The following is a 21,903-nucleotide window of genomic DNA, read 5'->3' as shown; positions in this document are numbered from 1 at the left end:
AACGGAGCTCAATTGAGTTGGAAGATCCAAACGGTAAGCAACGGGTCCAACACGTTCCAAAACTTCAAAAGGACCAATGTATCGCGGGTTCAACTTCCCACGCTTTCCGAAACGGATTACACCTTTCCAAGGTTTGACTTTCAACATAACGCGGTCGCCGATTTGAAATTCGCGATCCCCGCGTCTAAGGTCGGCATAACTCTTCTGATGATCACGGGCCATCTTGAGCCTCGCTTGAATTTGAACAATCTTCTCCGTTGTCTCATGGACTAACTTGGGTCTGGTGATTTGCTTCTCACCTACTTCTGCCCAACAAATAGGAGAACGATACTTGCGGCCATACAACGCTTCGAAAGGTGCAGCATTAATACTCGAATGATAGCTGTTGTTGTAAGAAAATTCGGCTAGCGGCAAATGCTTTTCCCAAGCTTTTCCCAAGCTTTTCCGAAATCAATAACGCAAGCATGCAACATGTCCTCCAAAGTCTGAATCGTCCGTTCGCTTTGTCCGCCAGTTTGCGGGTGATATGCGGTACTCATGTCGAGACGTGTTCCCAAGGCTTCTTGCAAAGAACGCCAAAGTCTAGAAGCAAAACGGGTATCGCGATCTGAGATAATCGATAAGGGTACACCGTGGAGAGATACAACTTCCTTTATGTATAGCTGTGCCAGCCTTTCCATCGTATCAGTTTCTTTCATGGCTAGGAAGTGAGCAGATTTGGTAAGTCGGTCAACGATAACCCAAATGGTATCATAACCTCCTACCGTCTTCGGTAGCTTCGTGATGAAATCCATTGTTATTCCTTCCCACTTCCATTGCGGGATTTCGGGTTGTTAGAGTAATCCAGACGGCTTCTGATGTTCGGCTTTGATCTTGGAACAAGTCAAACACTTTCCAACATAAGTCGCAACATCCTTCTTCAGGTTCGGCCACCAATATTGAACCTTGAGGTCGTGGTACATCTTACCAGCTCCTGGATGAATTGAATACCTTGACTTGTGGGCTTCGTCTAGAATAAGGCTCCGTAAATCTCCATATTTAGGCACCCAAATTCTTCTGGCAAAGTATCGGAGTCCAGTCTCCTTGACCTCAAATCGAGATACGAGAATGTTCAAGTGCTCTTGAGAAATATTCTCCTCCTTGAGAGCTTCCTCTTGGGCTACGCGGATCTGGTTATTAAGATTCGTCTGAATGGTGATGTTCAAGGCACGGACACGAAGAGGTACCGTTCTCTCCTTTCGGCTCAATGCATCAGCTACAACATTTGCCCTTCCGGGATGATAACGTAGTTCACAATCATAGTCGTTCAACGTCTCGATCCATCGTCGTTGTCTCATATTCAGCTGCTTCTGGTCAAAAATGTGTTGGAGGCTTTTGTGATCGGTGAAGATAGTACTCTTGGTTCCATAAAGATAGTGTCTCCACAGTTTTAGTGCAAAGACAACGGCTCCAAGTTCAAGATCGTGCGTTGTGTAATTTCGCTCGTGAATCTTCATTTGTCGAGAGGCGTAATCAATAACCTTCGTTATTTGCATCAATACGCAACCAAAACCATTTTTCGAGGCATCACAGTACACAACAAAATCATCACTGCCTTCGGGAAGAGATAGGATAGGTGCGGTGGTTAACTTCTGCTTCAAGGTTTAAAATGCTGACTCTTGCTCGGTTGCCCAAACGAACTTCTTCCCCTTATGAGTCAGTGCGGTTAATGGGCGTGCAACAGAGAGAAACTTTCAATGAATCTTCGGTAATAACCGGCGAGGCCTAAAAATTGGCGGATATGAGTAGGAGTAGTGGGAGTTTCCCATTTGCTGATAGCTTCGATCTTTGCGAGATCAACTTTGATACCCTGGTTGCTCACAATATGACCCAGAAATTGGACTTCCTTCAACCAAAACTCACACTTGGAGAATTTGGCATAAAGTTGCTCTTGTCTCAAAAGTTCCAACACTAGTCGAAGATGTTGTTCATGTTCTTCTTCACTTCTGGAATAGATGAGGATATCATCTATGAAGACGATAACAAACTTGTCCAGGTAGGGCTTGCATACTCGATTCATGAGATCCATGAATAAAGCAGGTGCGTTGGTTAAACCGAATGGCATCACGAGAAACTCATAATGACCATAACGGGTTCTGAATGCAGTCTTCGTCACATCGCTCTCCTTCACCCTCAACTGGTGATATCCTGATCGCAAATCGATCTTAGAGTAAACGCTTGATCTTTGCAGCTGATCGAAAAGATCGTTAATTCTGGGAAGAGGATATCGATTCTTAATCGCCAGCTTGTTCAGCTCACGATAATCGATACACATACGGAAAGATTCGTCCTTCTTCTTCACAAACAAAACAGGTGCACCCCAAGGCGATGAACTCGGTTGGATAAATCCACGGTCTAGCAATTCTTGCAGTTGACTCTGCAACTCTTGCATTTCGGAAGGTGCTAGTCGATAAGGTGCGCGGGCTATAGGTGCAGCTCCTGGTACTAGATCAATCTGGAACTCCACTGATCGCGGCGGCGGTAATCCAGGCAACTCTTCTGTAAAGACGTCTGGAAATTTGTTCACAATTCGTACATCATCAACGCTCTTCTCCTCGGTTTCTAACTTCTTCACATGCACCAGAATAGCAAAACGCCCTTTCCTCATGACTTTCTGTGCCTTCATGCAACTAATGAGGTTCAACTTCGGACTACATCTATCTCCGTAGATAATCAGAGGCTCACCATCGTCGCGAGGTATCCGAAGAATCTTCTCACCACAGATAACTTTGGCTCTTACCTTGGACAACTAGTCCATACCGACAATCACATCAAAGCTTCCCAATTTGATGGGTATCAAATCAATCTCAAAGTCCACACCGGCTAGGTTTATTATGCCTCCTCGGCCAATTTGGTCGACTTTCTCAAGTTTCCCATTAGCTACTTCAACAAGCATACTCTCCTCCAAGGGTACTAACGACCAATCTATCTTAGAGCAAAAGTGTCTATCTACATAACTCCTATCGGCACCGATGTCAAACAGAACAGAAGCTAATAGGTTATTGATAGTGAATGTACCTGTGACCAATTCAGGATCCTCACGAGAATCTCGAGCGTTCATGTTGAAAACTCTCCCACGTGCTGGTCCGACATCCTTCTTCTTATTCTGGCACTCATTCTTGAAGTGGCCCTGTTGACCGCACTCAAAACACTTTCTTGGTCCAGTAGGGTTTGTCTTCACAGCTGGGGTGGTAATCTTGCAGTCCCTGCCAATGTGTCCAGTCCTTTCACACTTTTCACAGACCATGTTGCAGTACCCTGTATGATGCTTGTAGCATCTATTGCACTGCGGAAGACTACCCTTGTAGTTAGGGTTCGAGCTAGGGTTCGGGTTCCTCCAGTCGTTGTTTCCCTTGAAACCCTCATGCCTCTTAGCTGGGTTCTGATCAAAGATCTTCCCTTTGTTGCTTTCCCACTTACGCTTCTCATAACTAGCTCTTGATTCTGGTTTTGCTTTCTCTGGTTCCTTGCGGACGATCTGGTTCATCAGGGTGTGCGTTATGCGCATAGCTTCCGGGACATCTGCTGGTTTCGAAGAGGTAACATTTCCCTGAATGGTCTTGGGAAGTCCCCACAAGTATCGTTCCATTCGCTTAAATTTAGGGGTAACCATCGTGGGGCACATCAAAGCTAACTCCAAATATCTTCGGTTATAGCCATCAAGGTCGGTTCCCACAACCTTCAGCTCCCAAAACTCAGCTTTCATTTTCTGAATTTTGGTTCGGGGGCAGTACTCCTCGATCATAGCACTCTTAAACTCCTCCCATGGTATAGCATAAGCCTCGTCAATTCCTTTAGCTTGAGCAAGCGTGTTCCACTAGGTTAAAGCGCCGTTCGACAGAGTACAGGAGGCGTACTTATTTTTGTTCACTTCCGAGCAGTTGCTCACACGGAACACAACTTCCAACTTCTCAAACCATCTCGTCAGTCCAACTGGCCCTTTAGTACCACTAAAATTGTGGGGCTTGCAGCTTTAGAATTCCTTATAGGTACACCCGTTCTGAACAGCTGGGTTGGCCGGTGGAGCTGGAGCAGGGTTGGCATTCGCCATAGCTGCGGCTATTCGAGCAGCAATCATTTCCTCAATCTGTGCCACTGTGGGCGTTTCCCTTGGGACTCTTCCGTTTGCCATTGTTCCTCTGAACAAAAGTTTCGACTTACGTCAAAATCCAGCGTTCAATAATATTATAGCATAAGGCACCCAGTATGGAATCAACACGACACGCAATTAAGTAAAGCAACCAGATACAGATCATAAAGTAGCGTAAATAGAACACCGTACAAAATGTAAACAACATTAAGTTCTATTCATTAATGAGAAAGTTGAATACATCAGTATAAGGTTCGTACAATACATGAGTAAAACATGAAACTACTGACAGAGTTACATAAGGAAATCTAATACAATAGCCCTATGGTGAAGAAGGGTAAATGATGTCCATCAGGTGGGACATCTGTTCCTCGAGCTCAGTTACCCGAGCATGGAGGATATGCACTTCCCTCGTTAGTTCCTCGACGACGGGGGATGCTGGTGGGGCAGGCGGTGCAGATGGTACGGATGGTGCAGGTGGTGCAGATGTAGACGGCACGGTGCGGGTGGTCTTACGCACGAATGGATCGGCGGGTTACGGTACGACCCTTTTACGGGCTGTGACCCTAACCAACTGTCCATGTGCATTCACGAATGGTCTTCCTCCGTTAATCCCTAGGATAATAGTACCATCGAAACGATACCGCTTCTTCGGCGGGGTAGAGGGCGGCTGCACGGGCTCCTCCTCAGGGTCCTCCTCAGAATCCTCCTCCGGATCCTCCTTGCTGGAGTCGTCGGATGATGAATCGTCTGAATCATCTGAAGGTGGATCTGCTCGGCCGGTGGTCATAAGTCGATATTTGCTAGGCGGGATCGGCATGACATGTCCATCAGCAAGGCGTCTGACCCAATGTCCTCGCTCATTATGGAAACCGTCCCCATTTCCCCCAGGAATCACAGTACCACCGGAATGGTGCTGTGGCTCCGGGAGTCTAGGGCTGGGTGGAGCTGGAATCTCCTCTGGATCCTCGTCTCCGTCTGAGACGTCCATAAGGTCAAGCACGAGTCCACTGGAAGGTGAATCGCCAGAGTCGTCGGAGGGTAGCGTTGACGGGATCTGTGCGTCAGCAACAATAGTAGGCGAGGCAACAGTCGTATATGAGTCACTCTCGAAGTCAAAGGTCATGGGCAGCATGTCTGACATCTGAACAAGGAAAAATAACTTTTTCCATGTCAGTAAGACATATAGCAAGCACGTAATTAGGTACTACAGCATCCTAGCAGTACATATCATGGCAATATTAACAAAATCCTACAAAAGTATCATGCAATTGAAAGCCGATAGTAGCATGCAGTAGCGAGAATAAGCAGTGGCATACAGCAAGTACACATAATAGTAAAAGTAAGTAGTAGCATACAGTAAGTTCCGCAGAAACAGTTAAACAAGCAAGTTGTAGATTAGTCCTAGCAGTGAATCCTACTCGGCTCGGTCAAAACTCACTAATGCAACCTAATTCCCTACAACCGATGCTCTGATACCAAATGTGACGCTCCGTACAAAACCTTCGTGTACGATTCGTTAACAACAGGATCTTTACACGGTCAATTACTACATGCTGTTTGAAAACCAGTTTTGCATTCATAAAAAGATAGCGTTTACAAAAGATAACGTGACACAAAGGTCGTTACAAAGTCATATTTGAAAATAACATAAGTTACGAATGCAAGATAAAAGTTCCATGATTGAGACATCTCTAAGTAATGCAGCGGAAATCTAACACAGCAGGTCCATAACAGTAAGTCTAAAACACCAAGATAGCAAGTCTAACAGCGGAAGCAACATCGTCTAAGCACCTGAGAAATATACGCTTAAAAGTCAACACGAATGTTGGTGAGCTATAGTTTATAAACAATAAAGTAATGTAGACAACGAGTTATCGTATTCAAAACAGTATGAAAAGTATATGCTTATCCGTGGGCACCCGGTAACTAACTTAACGTAATAATAATACCCCCTAAAAGTACACTTGGCGAGTGCGTATGTCCTCGAAGTATCAAACACCCGTTAAATGCTAGTGCGACTAGCCCGAGTGGGGATGTCAAACCCTATGGATCCATATCTAATATTCGCTTTCACCAATTCAAAACCAATGATTAAACATTACCGTGCTAAGGGGAATGTTTATGCCGTTATATAACCCACACATATGTAAAGTTTAAGTACTCGTGTAAAGTAACTAAAACATAAAAAGCGCATGTATTCTCAGTCCCAAAAATAGTATGAGTGAAAAGGGAAGCTATAACTCACAGTGAATAAGCAGTAAAAGTCGATACGAAACGTATGCAGGTAGTAAGTCGGTCCGAAAGGTCGTCAACCTAAGTCAAAGGTCACTAGGTCAGTATGTTGTCCCAATAGGTTAAAAGTGAATAAATTAAATTTAAGTGTCATCATCATCATCATTCATCATCATAAAAGCTAAGTAAGTTTGACAAGAATAGAGATCGAAACAATAGGCTGACTTCGGTCAGCTGCTACGACCTCTATACAAAACGAAAAGACGCGTAGTCAGTGGCTATGGCTCCGTATATGAGTCCTCTAACCGCTGAACAATTTTCAGAACCTAACTCGTCTTCGTTTGACCGTGGCGACGGTTTAAGTGCGAGTAGGTCAGAAATTTCAGCACAACGTTACAACAGCGTAGTGGCTTTCGGAGGGCTATAAATCCTAAACTGTATATCGGATTAAGACGAGGCCTAAACAAAAAGTCATCTACTCGAAACGAACTAACTGAAAATCAGTTTTCCAGAAGTCCAGGAATCTGATCAGATCCCGAAAAACAGTAAACAAGTGATCCGGTGGGGTTCTTGGTGCTTGATGCTCATCATGGTTCTCATCCTTGATGCTTGTAGCTTCAATTGTACAACTCATTGATGGGTTAGCATCATCTTGACCAAGATTCTACCATCAACACACAATATGTTAAGACCAAGTAAGAACACAACTCATTTAAGAGTCTTAGATGGATGATGAACCAAGGTTACATCATATCCCTAGTCTTAACACAATTACAAGTTCTATTTACAATGAAAGCTACAAACTTTACTTCAATCAAACAAGTATGAACATAATCTAAATCAAATAAAGTGATGGAACCCTAAGCTAGAGAGCTTGGATCCTTTTCACACAAGTTATAAGATTACAAAGCTAGAAAGCTTGAACCTTTACAGGATTAATGAGACCATAAGCTATAAAGCTAAGATCTTTAACAAAATAATGAAAGTAATGGGACCATAAGCTAAAAAGCTAAGATCTTTAACATAATAATGAGACTCTAAGCTAAAAAGCTTGGATCTTTAGTGTTCTTGAAGTATAAAGCTTGGATCTTTAAGATACATGAAGATTACAAACACAAGTTTGAATCTTTATAACAAAATAACAAGATTAAAGCTAAAAGATTTAGATCTACAAAGTAGGTGAAGATTCAAAGCTAGAAAGTTTGAATCTTCCATGTTCTTGAAGGATTCAAATCCATGTTTGAATCTACAAGATGTAATCAAGATCAAAAGCTAAAAAACTAGACCCATGATGATGATGATGATTTCGTGAGAGAGAGAGGAAGAAGAAGAAGAAAAATCAATACTTACACTTTTTAGAGAGAGAAATAACTAGAGAAAGAATTAGAGAGTAAGTGTGTGTAAATTACAAATGAAAGTAAGTGTAAAATGGATGGAATAAGGCTTGTATTTATAGGTGGTGAGGTGAGGGAGGGGGTGGGTTGGCCGTGGGTTTACATGGGGGACAATGGGTACAACTTTTTGCTTTTTGGTTAATGGTTGTCTAAAGTTGGTGCTTATGTTAGGATTCATGCAACATTAAGGATAATACTTGACAAAAATGCTAGTATGTTCCCTCTAATAAATGGGCATTGGTCTTACATATTAATGGGTCACTAGTTACTTATAGTTGGGCTAATTAAATAGTCCACTAACTAGTGTAGGGTGGGCTAAGGTCCAACAAGGTAGAAAGTCCAACAAGACTAACTAGTGTGCTCTAGTAAATTACTAAGCGTAATTAAGCATCCAAAAACCCAAGTAATTGTTATTATAAAATAACAATTAGTATTTCGTAGTCATAATATTCCGATTACGACAAAAGTTAAACGTGTACGCAGTATGCAGTTCGTTAAAAACGTCAAGTAACACTAACGGTCATAAAGGCTTCCGGGGGTTGAGTTAAGTATCCTACGTACTTAATGATACGTTTTAACATATAAACGAAAGTAATCAACATGTAGGGAGTCCCCAGAGTATAATATAGCTCAGTACGCACAAATACACAGTTTCGCGAAAACACAAAGCACAAAAGCAAGTCGAAAAAGTCGGGTCGTTACATATACCCCAAAGCTTCTTTAACCGGAACACCCCTTGAATTGTTAGCCAATTGAAAATGGCTATCTTGAAAGGAACAAGTTTAAACCATACCACCTTAATCCAATCTATTTCATTTTCTACATTAGAAGAAAGCATCGCCCTTACCCCTTCCGCAACCGTGAATACTTTTTCAACCGAATGTACCCATAAAATCTCATGATCTTTGGTTTGATCAAGAACTTTGGAGCTTAACAAAAACAGTAGCGTTTGAAGTTACACATTATCATATTCATCAAGGTAATTAATGAAGCCGAAATCCCATGACTTGGTCCCATCTTCGGAACATATCCCCAAATCCGCAATACACCCGCAATGAATTGGATTTGAAACTTGTTAATCAAAGAGCCTACCGTCTTCCTTTATCTTTAGTGCCAAGACCCCTTGTGTTCCATGTAGCTATGTTCATTGTTTGGATTTGTTAGGCCTTTCACCACTATCATACATACCCTCAAAAAATTTTCCAAACACCTCTTTTTCTTTAGGAATTTTCTTAGGGTTTAAAATTTTACCATGAACTTTGGTTGGTTTACTAGCAAAATGTGAAGTTTCTTCCTCCAACTCTTGTTCAATATATGCAGTTCCGGAAGTTAAGTAATGGTTTTTGAATTTCGGATATAGATGATTGTAACTTAGAAGACACAACATTGAGTGATACAATCGGTAATTATTAGCACTTTATAAGTAGCATGAGTTGCGAGCCTTGATAATAAAGGAAACTAAAAGAAGGCCGGTAACATATGACATGGTGTTTTGCTTTATTTAAAATGTGGGGCCATATGTTTTATCTTTGTAACAGGTGGTGCTAAAATTATGAGTACATGTACTCTCTTTTAAGTACTTATCAAAAAAAGAGTTACCTAACATTGAAATGGAAACAAACATACTTTTGAGAGTTTGAGAATTGAGATCCTACTCATCTTATAGAACATTAAAACCCTAGCCCAACAGTGATAGGCATTTGAGGGATAAATATGGTAATTGGTAATCATCCATGTTATGATAGTGTATGTACTTCTAAAACATAAGGCACTTAATGGTAAATTGTAAAATTACTTTAGTGTTCAGGTAATTTGAATAGCATGAACTGGTTTAATCGGTTATTACAGGTGAAAGTCACTTAACGAGTCTTCTCCAAATATTGGTGAAAAACAATTACGTAGTACAAATTATGACTTATGAGAACTTATTGATGCACCGAAAGCACAAGTTATAAAAAGTCAACAAAATTTAAATAGATGATTACCTTCTTCTGTTTTTCTTACTAAGAGTCCGATACCGGGAGTATTGTAAACATGTTCAAATCTTATGGTGATCAGAAAAATGTTAAAAATACTCGAGAAGTCCTTACAAGGTAGCTGAATGAGTGGGGCCAATTTTCAGTGGGTAGGCCTCGACACCTTTGCAAGAGGCATCAGGTTCGAATCTTGTGGTGATCAGGGAAAATGCGAAGGATTAGAAATAGTCGGGGAGAAATCCTGATGGGCTGCGTACAATAAGTACAATCGAGTATGGTGTTGGATTATTCGTCCTCCCGGATAAACCGGACATGAAAAAATCGAAAAGGAAAAAAGAAAAATTAGTCTGATATTTGAAGTGTTAAATATACAGATAAGAAAGCGTGAATATAGTTATGAATCACTGAAGTTTCTTCAGTAATACAGTGACAATTAATTGAAGATGGTAGAGATTATAAGAATAGGTCCAAAATAAAATAAATGAGAGTGATATGTACGCAACTCATTTTTGTTATTTATACAACCATCATACTTTTCAGTGTTGTATAGTACAACACTGTAAAGTATGATAGTTGTGTAGTACAACACTGAAAAAAATCATGATTGTTGTATATATAACAAAAATGAATTGCGTACATATCATCACCCTAAAATAAAAGCTTACGGTGAAGAAGGTGTAGTCTTCTTACAATAAAAGCAAACTGCAAATGATCACCACAATCAAATGATCAATTAAAAAAATAAAATAATACTACGTAATAATAAAAATTGATATTTTGATATATACAGTTAGAATATCAACCAAAGTATCACAGACACACCGACCCAATTTTACCGCTTACCATCTCTGTCTTTTTGTCCAAATAAACCTCTCATTATAGTTGTCAAGTACAGAAATGTATGCAAATTAACTCAAATTTCAAGATAAACAACCAAAAAAGGTGAATTACCAAAAGCAAGAAACAATGATGGCAAATGATACATTTTCAATCACAACAAAATGGAAGTGGGTACCAATCTTTATATCTATTTTCATATATATTTCTGTTTTTATAAGCAACATTTGATGTGGGTTTATGGCCTCACTTCTCAGTGAAAAAAGAATGGAAGAAAATGAAGGTTTAAGGACAGTAGATTGTTTAAGAGGTAGATTGCAAGCTGAAAGAACATCTTCCAAAGCTGCTAATGATGAATCTGAACAAATTGGCAAAAAGGTTATGCTTTTTTTTTCAATCTTTTTATGTTACTAAAAATAGAACCCATGTTTTGTTTTCTTACATTTTGAGGTGTTTGTGAGTCTTTACTTGAATCTTGATTTGGGATTTATGGATTTTGAGAATTGTAGTTGATTGAGCTTGAGAAGCAGTTGAAAATTGAGATTAAATCAAGAAACAAAGCTGAAAAAAGGCTGAATTTTCTGTTGAAAAAGCTTGATTCTTTAAACATATCATATGATGTTTCAACAGATGATCAATCTTCATGTTTTTCTGAAAAAAGTGAAGGTTCTTCTTTTTCATCATCTTGTAAATCTCAACATCAAATGGAGTTGCAAAATCCCCAATTTACAGAGGAGGCTATTTCTGAGAATTTAAAGGATGATGATGAATATCAGTTATATAAAGATAATAGCCATGGGTATGTTTCTAAAATCTTGAATTTGATTGGCATAGACATTTAGTATTAGATGATGTGTTAGTATATCCATTCTTTCTAATGCTAATTTATATTTTATTATTCTTGAAAATATAGAATAAAAAATAAATTCTTGCTCACATCATTTGTATTTTATTTTTATTATTAATTAAGTTAATTTGAATTTGATTTTTTTAACCAAAAAAAAAAAAGGTATATATAAATAGCGAATGAACTTCATCAAAGAGTATCATTAATCTCTCTACCAAAGAACTTGTATTATGGGTGTGTTAATATTAATTATTAATATTATTTGTGGTATTAATATTATTACTATTGCTTTTAACTATTTTTTACTAACACTAGTACTAGTATTAGTATTTTTATTTTTTAGCCGCTTAGAGCCTAAATTGATTTTTCAGGGAGACTTTTAAACCCATGAAATTTTGATTCTATCATTTTCATGGCGTCTCAATATATATATATATATATATATATATATATATATATATATATATATATATATATATATATTTTTTTTTTTTTTTTTTTTTTTTTTTACTATTTTTATAAATAAATAAAAAAAGGCCGGAGGTCCACTCGGAAGCAATCTCTTTATCCGCCGAATAAAGAGAGGGATGACTTTCTCTACTTTTCTGGGTGGAGAAATGACTTGTTTTTATTCTCGGATAAGGGAAGGATTGTCTACATCTCACCTCCCCCATACACCACTCAAGTGGTATTGGGTACTGTTGTTGTTGTTGTTGTTGTTAATACTCCGTAGTTAATAGTATTGGCCTTTTCTAAAGGGTACCATGTCACAAACTCGTGAACACTTTGATTCACAAACAAAGTTGACTTTAAAGGTCAAATTGATTATTTAAGTCATAGATAAAGACTTGAAATTCTAAATATTATTTTATTGAGTTGTAATCTCTTGAATCTAATAATTTACTTGAAAACTAACAGACCAATTAGAGCGCGACATGTGGTGCGACAATCACATGTGATTGAAAAAAAAAAATTAAAAAAAACTTTTTTTCTAAAAAAAACAAATTTTGAATTTTTTTTTTGAAATTTTTTTTATTTTTTTAAATTTAGCATTTCAAATCCAATCATATGTGATTGTAGAACTCAATCACATGTGATTGTAAAACACAATCACATGTGATTCTTCTGCATGTCAAATCCAATCACATGTGACTGGAAAAAAAAATTCAAATTTTTTTTAAAAAAAAATTTCAACCGAAAACAGACTTTAATTCGGTGATTTGATCAAGTTTGTTAGCGTTTCGTGATCATATCTTTAAAATTTCATATTTTAATTCGGTGATTTGATCAAGTTTTGATCAAAAACTTGGTGTTTAAAGGTTTTAGCACAAACTTACTGAAATTCGTCATTTTATTAAAAAAAAATTTCAATCATATGTAATTGAATTTGACATGCAGAATCACATGTGATTGGGTTTTACAATCACACGTGATTGGGTTTTACAATCACATGTGATTAGCATGCAGAATCACATGTGATTTACTGAATGTCATGTGAATGAAAAAAAATTTCGAAAAAAAAAATTTCGAAAAAAAATAATTTTCGAATTTTTTTTTAAAAAAAATATTTAAGTTTTTTTTTTCAATCACATGTGATTATCGCGCCACGTGTCGCACTATGATTGATCCCTTATATCTCAACTTAAAAGTTGGTTTCATTTGAATATTCCTCTTATTTTTTATACAATATCTGAACTGAAATTTGAATTCATTTTTCTCATTTTGGTCTTGTATTTACTAGGTCAAAATCTTTGTCAACAACGAACAATCATAGTAATGAAAAACATGATCGAGACATAGATCATAATGTCGATAACTCAATGGCACTGATTATAGTTGAGGATAGTGCAATTACGAAACCAACAAAGGATGAAGATAGCTTTGACAACTCCATGGCATTAGTCGTTGTTGACTCTAGGGTAGCCAAAGAGAGACAAGAGGTACCAACATGTAGCACCAATGTGAAAGATGTGCTTGATGCTTTAAGGTATGCTAGAGAAAGTCTTCAAACTTCAATTGAGATGAAAAAGCATATGAAATCAAACGTTACTCAATCTAGACTCAATAAGATCTCATGTTAATGCATTTCTTTATTCTAGTATACTGCAAGACTATCTATATCTATATCTATCTATATATCTATATCTATTTATATTATACAATAAGTATAATGTTCCATCAGTGTGAATGTGATTGAATAATGTACAAGCTATTATGCTTTCATAGATATGCAATACGAGTATAATTTAAAGACATTCATATCTTCTTGTACCTAAATTATATGGTACTACATCACAAGGGACACATGAGTTGTGTTGTGGTACCGTCTTTCTGCTTGCATTTTGATATTGATGCTTGGCATTATTTATGTTGTAAACCAACAGGTGGTTGGTTCTGCAGATAACACGTGAACCATATAGGCTAGCTTATAACCATTTACTGAAATTTACTGTACTACTTAAGTATCTACTTTCTAATCGGCAGCTCTAATTGGTTTAGAAAACAATACATCATCATTACCGATTTCCGCCAATACAAGGTATGAGAGCTCAAAGTTAAAAGAGATTTACTGCTTCCAGATTAACGTCCGAGTTCCGACTAAATCAAGTGAACCTTACCCGGGGTCTGGTTTACAAAAAAATATTCAGAACCGAATCACGCACTTGGCTCTCGAAAAACATCAGCTCGTGCCGAAAAAGGAGATCTGCTTCTCATTTCAAATGACTCATTTCAAAAGGAGTTTTATGCGCCTTAAAAATGTACCAATTCTCTGATTTAAGTTAGACTTGATAACTAGCAAACTGTAAAAACAGGTGGTCCATAGATGTTCTTTCTGGTACATCATACACATGACTTACCGTTTGGGGCCATGAATAAAAGGAGTCACTAAATTATGTTAAAAAGTTAAAACCGTTGCCTTCTAAAACAAATCTGTCACCAAAGGTAGTGTACCTTTTGTCTTGTTGCATGTATGCTTACAGTACACTCCAATTAAGCAATTATAGCGGATGTCGCTTGCATATGAAAACAAATTCCTTTTTGAACCAACGAGAAACGTTTTGTACGTTTTACCAACTCCTTTTTACTTTCTAGCCAGACTCCAAACATATGAGAAGAAAATGTGACACAGGCAAGGCTTGTAAAAGTCCCTCAACTAGACCCCAACTACACTAGTCCCCGACTATTCAGGAACAAAACATGACATACAAAGCATGAAAGCATGGTTGTACAAGTCCCACGACTAAACCGACTTGACCGATTTATTCGACCAAAGTCATCAAAAGTAAGTCCAATTTTTTAGGTCATAATCAAATTTATGAGTTCCAATCTGGATTTATACAATCAAAATTAGTCAAACTTTATCAAATAGAGTCAAAGTTAGTAAATGTCAGATTAGTCCACTTGGCCAATTAGTCAGTACAAGGTCCCTACCATAAACTTTAAACCTCAGAGTTGCTTTTGAACTCCAGCTCAAATGTTCAGCATACACACATACATAATTTTAAGAAAATGTGTGAATACTGTATGACATCAATAATAAAACATGAAATAATATCCCAAGTTAGCTTCTTTAAAACATAGGAAGTTTACTTCAAAAGACAGAATGGTTCAGTCTGTTTCAGAACAAAAACATTTTACTCAGGTTTGTCTAGTATGTCACTGAATCATGCAGGCTTATTTAGTTGCATCAAACTGATCAACTTTGATTTCAGATACAATAATCTGTGACTAAATTGAGCGAAGACACATTTACATGCCATAGTAATAAAAAGTTGTACAAAAACAAAATGATCACCCTGATATCAAATAAAGATTTAAACGGACATGTTCATTCCAAACTAAAAGATCATAGGTCTTACAACCCATTTCGCATACTTGCTATTTAGGTTTCAATACACTATATATAAACATAAACATAACCAGTATCATTCAACGTTACGATCCTTCTCTCTTGGCTAAATTCATAAAAAAGCATCAGGTGCAGATAAAGCTCGTTGCCCCAACAAAAGCAATAACAATCTCCTGTAAGTGTGCCACCTATATTGGCCAAACTACATGCAATGAAGACTCAAATAACCTAGCAAAACCCTTTAGACTGCAAATCTTTCACCTAAATTTATTGAAATCGATTTCTCTACCTTATCAATTAGTATCAAATAAAGCAAAAAAAAATATTTTTGTTTTAAATCATAGTACATTTCCTTTTAACATCATATGAACGTGATTCTTGGTGTACCCAAAATGCAGCACTTATATAGAAAAAATCATTACCTAGAGACGTCCAAAACAGCATGATATTTCTGGTGTGTGGCACACAATTTTTGCATATTAAAGCAGAACATATCAATTCACATTATCTGAATATAATTATATAAACGTTTCACCAAAATCATGGATACAGTTATGCTAAATGACATTAGGATTTCATATTATGAAAGACGGGATTAAAAACTACAATAAAGCAGAAAACTAAGAGGGTGAGAGCATGTCATAGATGATGATGATGATGATGATGATGATGATGATGATGATGATGATGATGATGATGATGATGAAAACTAAAAATCAAATAGAACTTAAGCACTAGTTAGTTCTTGTCAAATCAAATTCTTCTACAATCTAAGACCATTAAATTTAATAGCTAAAGTTGATTTTAAATCTTTAAGGTAAGATGAGACTAAGGAGATTGCTATTATTTAAGGTGGGGCACCAGCTTTACCAATACTTACTGCACCTGATATGAGAGAAAGCACCAAACTACATCTACAAACTACAGACTAAACAAACCTTCATGTCAGGAAGATAGTTTTATGGGTAACTCATAGGTATCTTTAACGAGTTGTCCGAGGATCAAAAGACTAACATATCTGACCTGCCAAATGAAACCATACTTAGATCACGTCAAAATAGTTGAATATAAAGCAAGCATGATGGTGTAGGCACGAGGTCTTACAATGAAAGCAAAAGCAAACTGAAGTCCTCAAGCCTCTCCACCGGCCTTACCAGCAATCACCACATTCTGTTCAATTTTTTTGTTACCGTTCACCTGAGTTCCGGAAAACCTATAGAATAAAACTTCAGAATACTTGTTCAAACCGACCATGAAATAAACACCAATTGTACAGCAAAATTTCAAAATAGAACTACCAAGTACGTACCTAAGTGCTCTAGCTTTCTTTTTCTCTTCTTCAAGAGGATCAACACTAGCATTAGAAGCTGATCCAAACCTAGAAAGTCTAGCCTTCTTTTTCTCATCTTCCTCGGCAGATGTTGATTTTGTGATACCAAATCTAAACAACAGAGTATATAGTCATCAGTTAATCATAAGCAATGATGATCACAAAGCATAATGATATCCTCTAAATTAATGATGAGTCAATATTTAATTCTCCGGTGACATGTTGTATACTCTCAACTACCTCTCTGCCCTAGCCTTCCTTTTCAGCTCCTCGGCTTTCTTTGTGGTATCCGATCCTTTTGAGCCAGGTGTCGTACCGAATCTGAAATGCAACAGGTCCAATCTAAATAAGTCCGGATGATTATCGTATTTTAACATGTCAGTAATGCAATATGCCCATAAGCCATAAGCAAGGAACCTCCACTAAAGTGGTAAAAACAAAGAAAGGAATAAGAATCACAAGTCTCGCATACATGTATACACCTCCATATAGACATTATTAAAAGATTACATATGTCATTACATAGAAACAACACTCACTCTAAAAATATGTAAAGGAACATGCTATAAAAAGATCTGTATCTTTATGATGAAAGAAAAAAACATGAGTGTCAATTATGTGTCAGGCTTTGTTTCTATTAAAGAGTTGCCAAGGCTATTCATATCATCTAAAAATTAACACAACAAGATATAATGTTCCATATATCTTTGGTGTCAATCACATAATGACATAAATCATTTTGGTCGATATGATAGGAGATAGAACAATGGTTTAAGAACGAGACTAATAAACTGTGGTTGGACAAAGATTCATATACATAGAGAGTAATAACATAATAAGTCAACATAAACATCATGATTTACCTTTAAACTATTAAAATATGTTGCATGTGCTTTAATTACCGAAAGACAAGCCTGAATTTTTCTAGATGACACAAACAGCTTCTTCCTTCTACGGTATATTACAATGCTTTTGGCTATGAATGATAAAAAAGACGCACATAGTGAACTTTTTTCTCCTTTCAAGAAGTTTATTTGGCCTCTATCAATATATCACAGAGCACCTACATCATTTTATGTCGACATGAACCGCATAAGAAGCACATGTAAACACAACTTACGTCATATTCAACATGATGTCCATATCCCAAAAGGACACAAACATAATACGGAGTATGTAAAAAAAAAAAACCTCCACTCTTTAATATTTGTAGCACATCAGTGGTTACCGGCAACAAAAACTGGTAGAGATTGACTGTCCACAATATCCAGACCCTTTTACAGACAGAAATCACAATAAACAATGACTTCCAAATCAATTGCATAACTATTACGTGAGGCAAATTAACCACTTATTAGCAACCACAATACTTTTTTAAAAGCCCTAATGTTAATTGATGCAAATGTTTTTGGTAATAAAACTTGCACGCTTGACCCTAAGGCTTAAACGATTAGTACTAAGTAGTAGTTAAAACATCAATAAAACTAAACGCCGATAAAATGAAAATCAGTTATAAAAGTGAAACCCTAACTCCAATCCTAATACCATCCAAAATAATTAATGAAACCCTAGATTCGTATAGGAGTTTGATTAGCTTATTCTGGTACTTTCTAGTAAGAGAAAGCTTATCAAAATACATCACAAAGTTTATCAGCTTCAATTTAATATGCTTAAGCTATATAAGCTCCAGTAATAAACTTAATAATAATAAACATCGGTACAGTATAGTAATCACCTCTCAGCACGCGAATTTCGTTTTTCTTCTTCAGAAAGCTTAACCGGCATACCGAACCGCTCTGCACGGCGAATCTTCCTTTGAGTATCGGTAACCGAATCACCGTCATCGTTGTTGTTACTGTTACCATCAACCTCTATAGCTGTCACCGTCTTTTTATCACCGGAGTCACCGATTTTCTTGTCGACGGAAGGATCCGTAGATTTATCGCCCTCAGTTGTTACGACAGGAATTGCCTCTGCGGTCTTCTCCGGTTGGTCGTCGGTCAGACTCTTCGTTGCCGACGTATTCGTTGCGGCCATTGAGTTAAAAAAGATTTGATGTCTGTGAGATAATGATTGAGTATTTGAGTTGTTATTTACGTGCCCTAATTTGTGATCAGCTATTGAGCTGTTTACCGTCGAACTTATATTCTCACCTCAGGGATATTTGTTGTAGTTCAGAACCTAGGGGGTTCATGATGTAAATTTTTAAACATACACCATAAAATTTAAATACTCCGTATTTTTTTTTTTTAACAATATTGCTCAATTTGTCCACGTGCTAACACATTTGATCTGTTTTTATCCCTCCTAATTAAAAACTACATAAACAGTCCTTAAACTGAAATTTTCATCTCACACTCATTGCTTAACAACTGTAAACTATCTTGTTAAGTTTTATAACGGTGCATGTTACGTGATTTCACCTCTTTAATACTTCATCTTCAAATTTCATTTTTCATTACATATATCAATACTTAATTCAAAAACCTCTTAAATCAAAAGTTATAACTAACCCACATGTTTCAAAATCCTACCATTCCTTGAGTGAGTTTTCGTTCGGATCCAACCTCAAAAGCCCTACAAACATCCCTCCCACGAAAGAAACTGGGTCTTGCATTTAAATCTGCGAAGAAGTCGTAATAGCTCAAAGCAAGGCATCTCCCTATTATGTACGTTACTATAATAGAATGGTAGTCATTATGTGGTTGTGCCTGAATACCATTTGTAATTATTATATTACTTTAATTTTAATTTTAATTTAATGGTTTGGTTTAAGCATGAAATAGTTTCTAAATCGTAGACTTTAGCTTTTCACAAACAATATAATAGTAATATTGCTAGGAAGAATAAGTTGTACATGAAAATTGATGGAGTATAATAAGTTCATGGGAGGGGCGTTCGAACTTGATGTTGGGGCGGATTTGAGGGCGTGCAAGACGTGCGCTTGCACAGGGCCCATAATTCCAAGGGGCCCATAATTCAAAAATATGTAGTACTAATGAAAAACTTAACCTAATTTTTGTATATACAAAAGGCCTATTTTTGTTGATTGAACAGGGCCCATATGAAAATTTGAAATCGAAGAAACGCCCCTATTGAAGAATAAAATTTTTACCAATGAACGTCTAAAAAGATTAGAGCTGACAGATTAGATTATTTACTACGAAATGGTACCGATGAACATCAATATATGGAATGAGAAATGAAATCTAAAGATGAAGTATCAAAGAGGCGAAATCATGTGATCTGCACGCTTATAAAACTTAACGGGATAATTAATAATTCTTATGGTAAAAGATAAGTTTGGATGAAAATCCCAGTTTAAGGACTGCTTGTGCAGACTGTTATAAATAACGAATTTGAATATCAACAAGATATAAAATTGAATCATCAATAATCGAAAATCTAGCATAAAACACCCCGCGGAAAGCATAAAGTAACAAGTTAAACCAAATAAACACTTAACCCCACCAACAGGGTGGCTATAACTTAACAAGGTCAGCTAAAACAATCAAGGCTAAACTTTATGTGACGACCCGAAAATTTCCGACCAAATTTAAACTTAATCTTTATATAATTCCGACTTGATAAGCAATGAATTTTAATAAATCTTGAACCTCCGGAAAGAGTTTTACACAAGCTTTTGGTCACCCTTTTATTCCGACGATTCACAAACGTCATAACTTGATTTAATTGTTTAATTGTTTAATTATTGTGTATATATATGGGTTTATATATATTTAACTTGAAAATATGATAATTAAATATCTCATTAAGTATATTAACAAAGTATTATACATATATATATATATATATATATATATATATATATATATATATATATATATATATATATATATATATATATATATATATATATACTACTAATTTAAAGAATTTTTGAACAATATATATGTTACTATTTAAACGACGTAATTAACTTATGTTAATATGTATTTACATATTATGTATTACGAGTGTAAATACATCCTTACAAGTATTGGATACACTTTATAATATACCAATACATATAAAGGATAGCTATACTCGTATTCCGTTCAATTTATTCAAGAATTCTACTCGCATTCATACGGTATTTTTACCCGTATTATACACAGCTTCTAGAAGTATTTACTATTGGTATATACCAATAGAAATCTGCAATTATTTGTGTAATATGTCATCCATGACCTAATCAATTTAATATATCATGCATGACTTAATACAATTTAACTCATCTTAGATATTTTCACTAAAAGCCAAAATTATAAGCTTATAAATAAGGACCATTTTAACTCATTTTTACTCCACATTTTCTTAAACTAAAAACACACACTTGAATGCTCTCATATCATACTTCAATCTCAGCAACTTTCCTCTTCATAATCAAGGTAAAATACTTCTCAAAATCTTTGTTCAATTCCTTGTATAGTTGCTATCTTATTATACTTATAAAACTTGTAAAAACTAGAACTTGTTTTAGTGAACACCAAGCTTTGAAAAACTAATCTAATCTTTTTAACTTAACTCTAATAACACTTATTTATATGTATTATGATGTTATATTAAGTTAATATAAGAACTTATAACTTGTACATATGAAGAACACCTTGAAACTTAACATATATCCTTTAATCTCCATTCAGCAAAAAGCGGGCTGTTTTAGGTTGGGAATTAAAAACCTATCTTAGACTTTGAGTTCGAGGCTAAGATTTTGGAAATATGTTAATATATGTAAATAAGACTTCCAGTATTTTTTTCATGATTTTAGACAAAGTGGAAGTAATTTATCAAAAATCATATATTGGGTGGATGCCGGGATTTTTCCAAATCTGTCCACCGACACAAAAAGAGGGTAAAGCTCTAAAAATTACTACTTAGGATGAACTTTTCGAATTGGTTTTGTAAAATTTACTTCTTAAGGAATCCATAGCAATTTGATTCACTTTAAACGGAGTTGTAATGAATATTTGGCGAGCAAAACAAAATCTGCTAAAATTAACGTTGTATGGACGAAATTTATATTATAAAAACTATATTAACCATATCCTTGTTAACTTTTCCTATATCCTATATATTTGGACATGTTATCAGTAGTATAACAAAATATTATAATCTTGGTTAATTCTGTGATTGTATATATGTATAATAATATTCTTAGTACATCCTAACACAATAATTATACAATACGTTTTGATAAATCCTAAGACAATACGTACACAATATGTCTTAGTTAATTCTAAGACAATACGTATATAATACGTCTCTGGGTTGATGCAAAGACAATACATATACAATACGTCGT

General features: G+C 36.2%; 2 protein-coding genes across 2 annotated transcripts; one reads left to right on the top strand and one right to left on the bottom strand.

Annotated features, from left to right (window-relative positions):
• The first annotated feature begins 10,596 nt into the window (after positions 1-10,596).
• On the top strand, positions 10,597-13,684 carry LOC139896088 (uncharacterized). Its single transcript, XM_071878674.1, has 4 exons — positions 10,597-10,741; positions 10,829-10,949; positions 11,081-11,370; positions 13,160-13,684. The coding sequence occupies exons 1-4, from the start codon at positions 10,701-10,703 to the stop codon at positions 13,497-13,499; spliced, it is 792 nt and encodes a 263-aa protein (XP_071734775.1). The 5' UTR covers positions 10,597-10,700; the 3' UTR covers positions 13,500-13,684.
• Positions 13,685-16,399: 2,715 nt separating this feature from the next.
• Positions 16,400-18,759, bottom strand: LOC139899963 (uncharacterized). Its single transcript, XM_071882783.1, has 4 exons — positions 18,334-18,759; positions 16,839-16,919; positions 16,578-16,709; positions 16,400-16,481 (listed from the first exon to the last, which is right to left on the bottom strand). The coding sequence occupies exons 1-4, from the start codon at positions 18,633-18,635 to the stop codon at positions 16,400-16,402; spliced, it is 597 nt and encodes a 198-aa protein (XP_071738884.1). The 5' UTR covers positions 18,636-18,759.
• Positions 18,760-21,903: the final 3,144 nt, after the last annotated feature.

Source organism: Rutidosis leptorrhynchoides, chromosome 3, assembly GCF_046630445.1.
Source record: "Rutidosis leptorrhynchoides isolate AG116_Rl617_1_P2 chromosome 3, CSIRO_AGI_Rlap_v1, whole genome shotgun sequence".
Lineage (NCBI taxonomy): Eukaryota > Viridiplantae > Streptophyta > Magnoliopsida > Asterales > Asteraceae > Rutidosis > Rutidosis leptorrhynchoides.
Note: the sequence above shows the minus strand (reverse complement) of the source record. Positions and strands in the feature narration are given on the sequence as shown.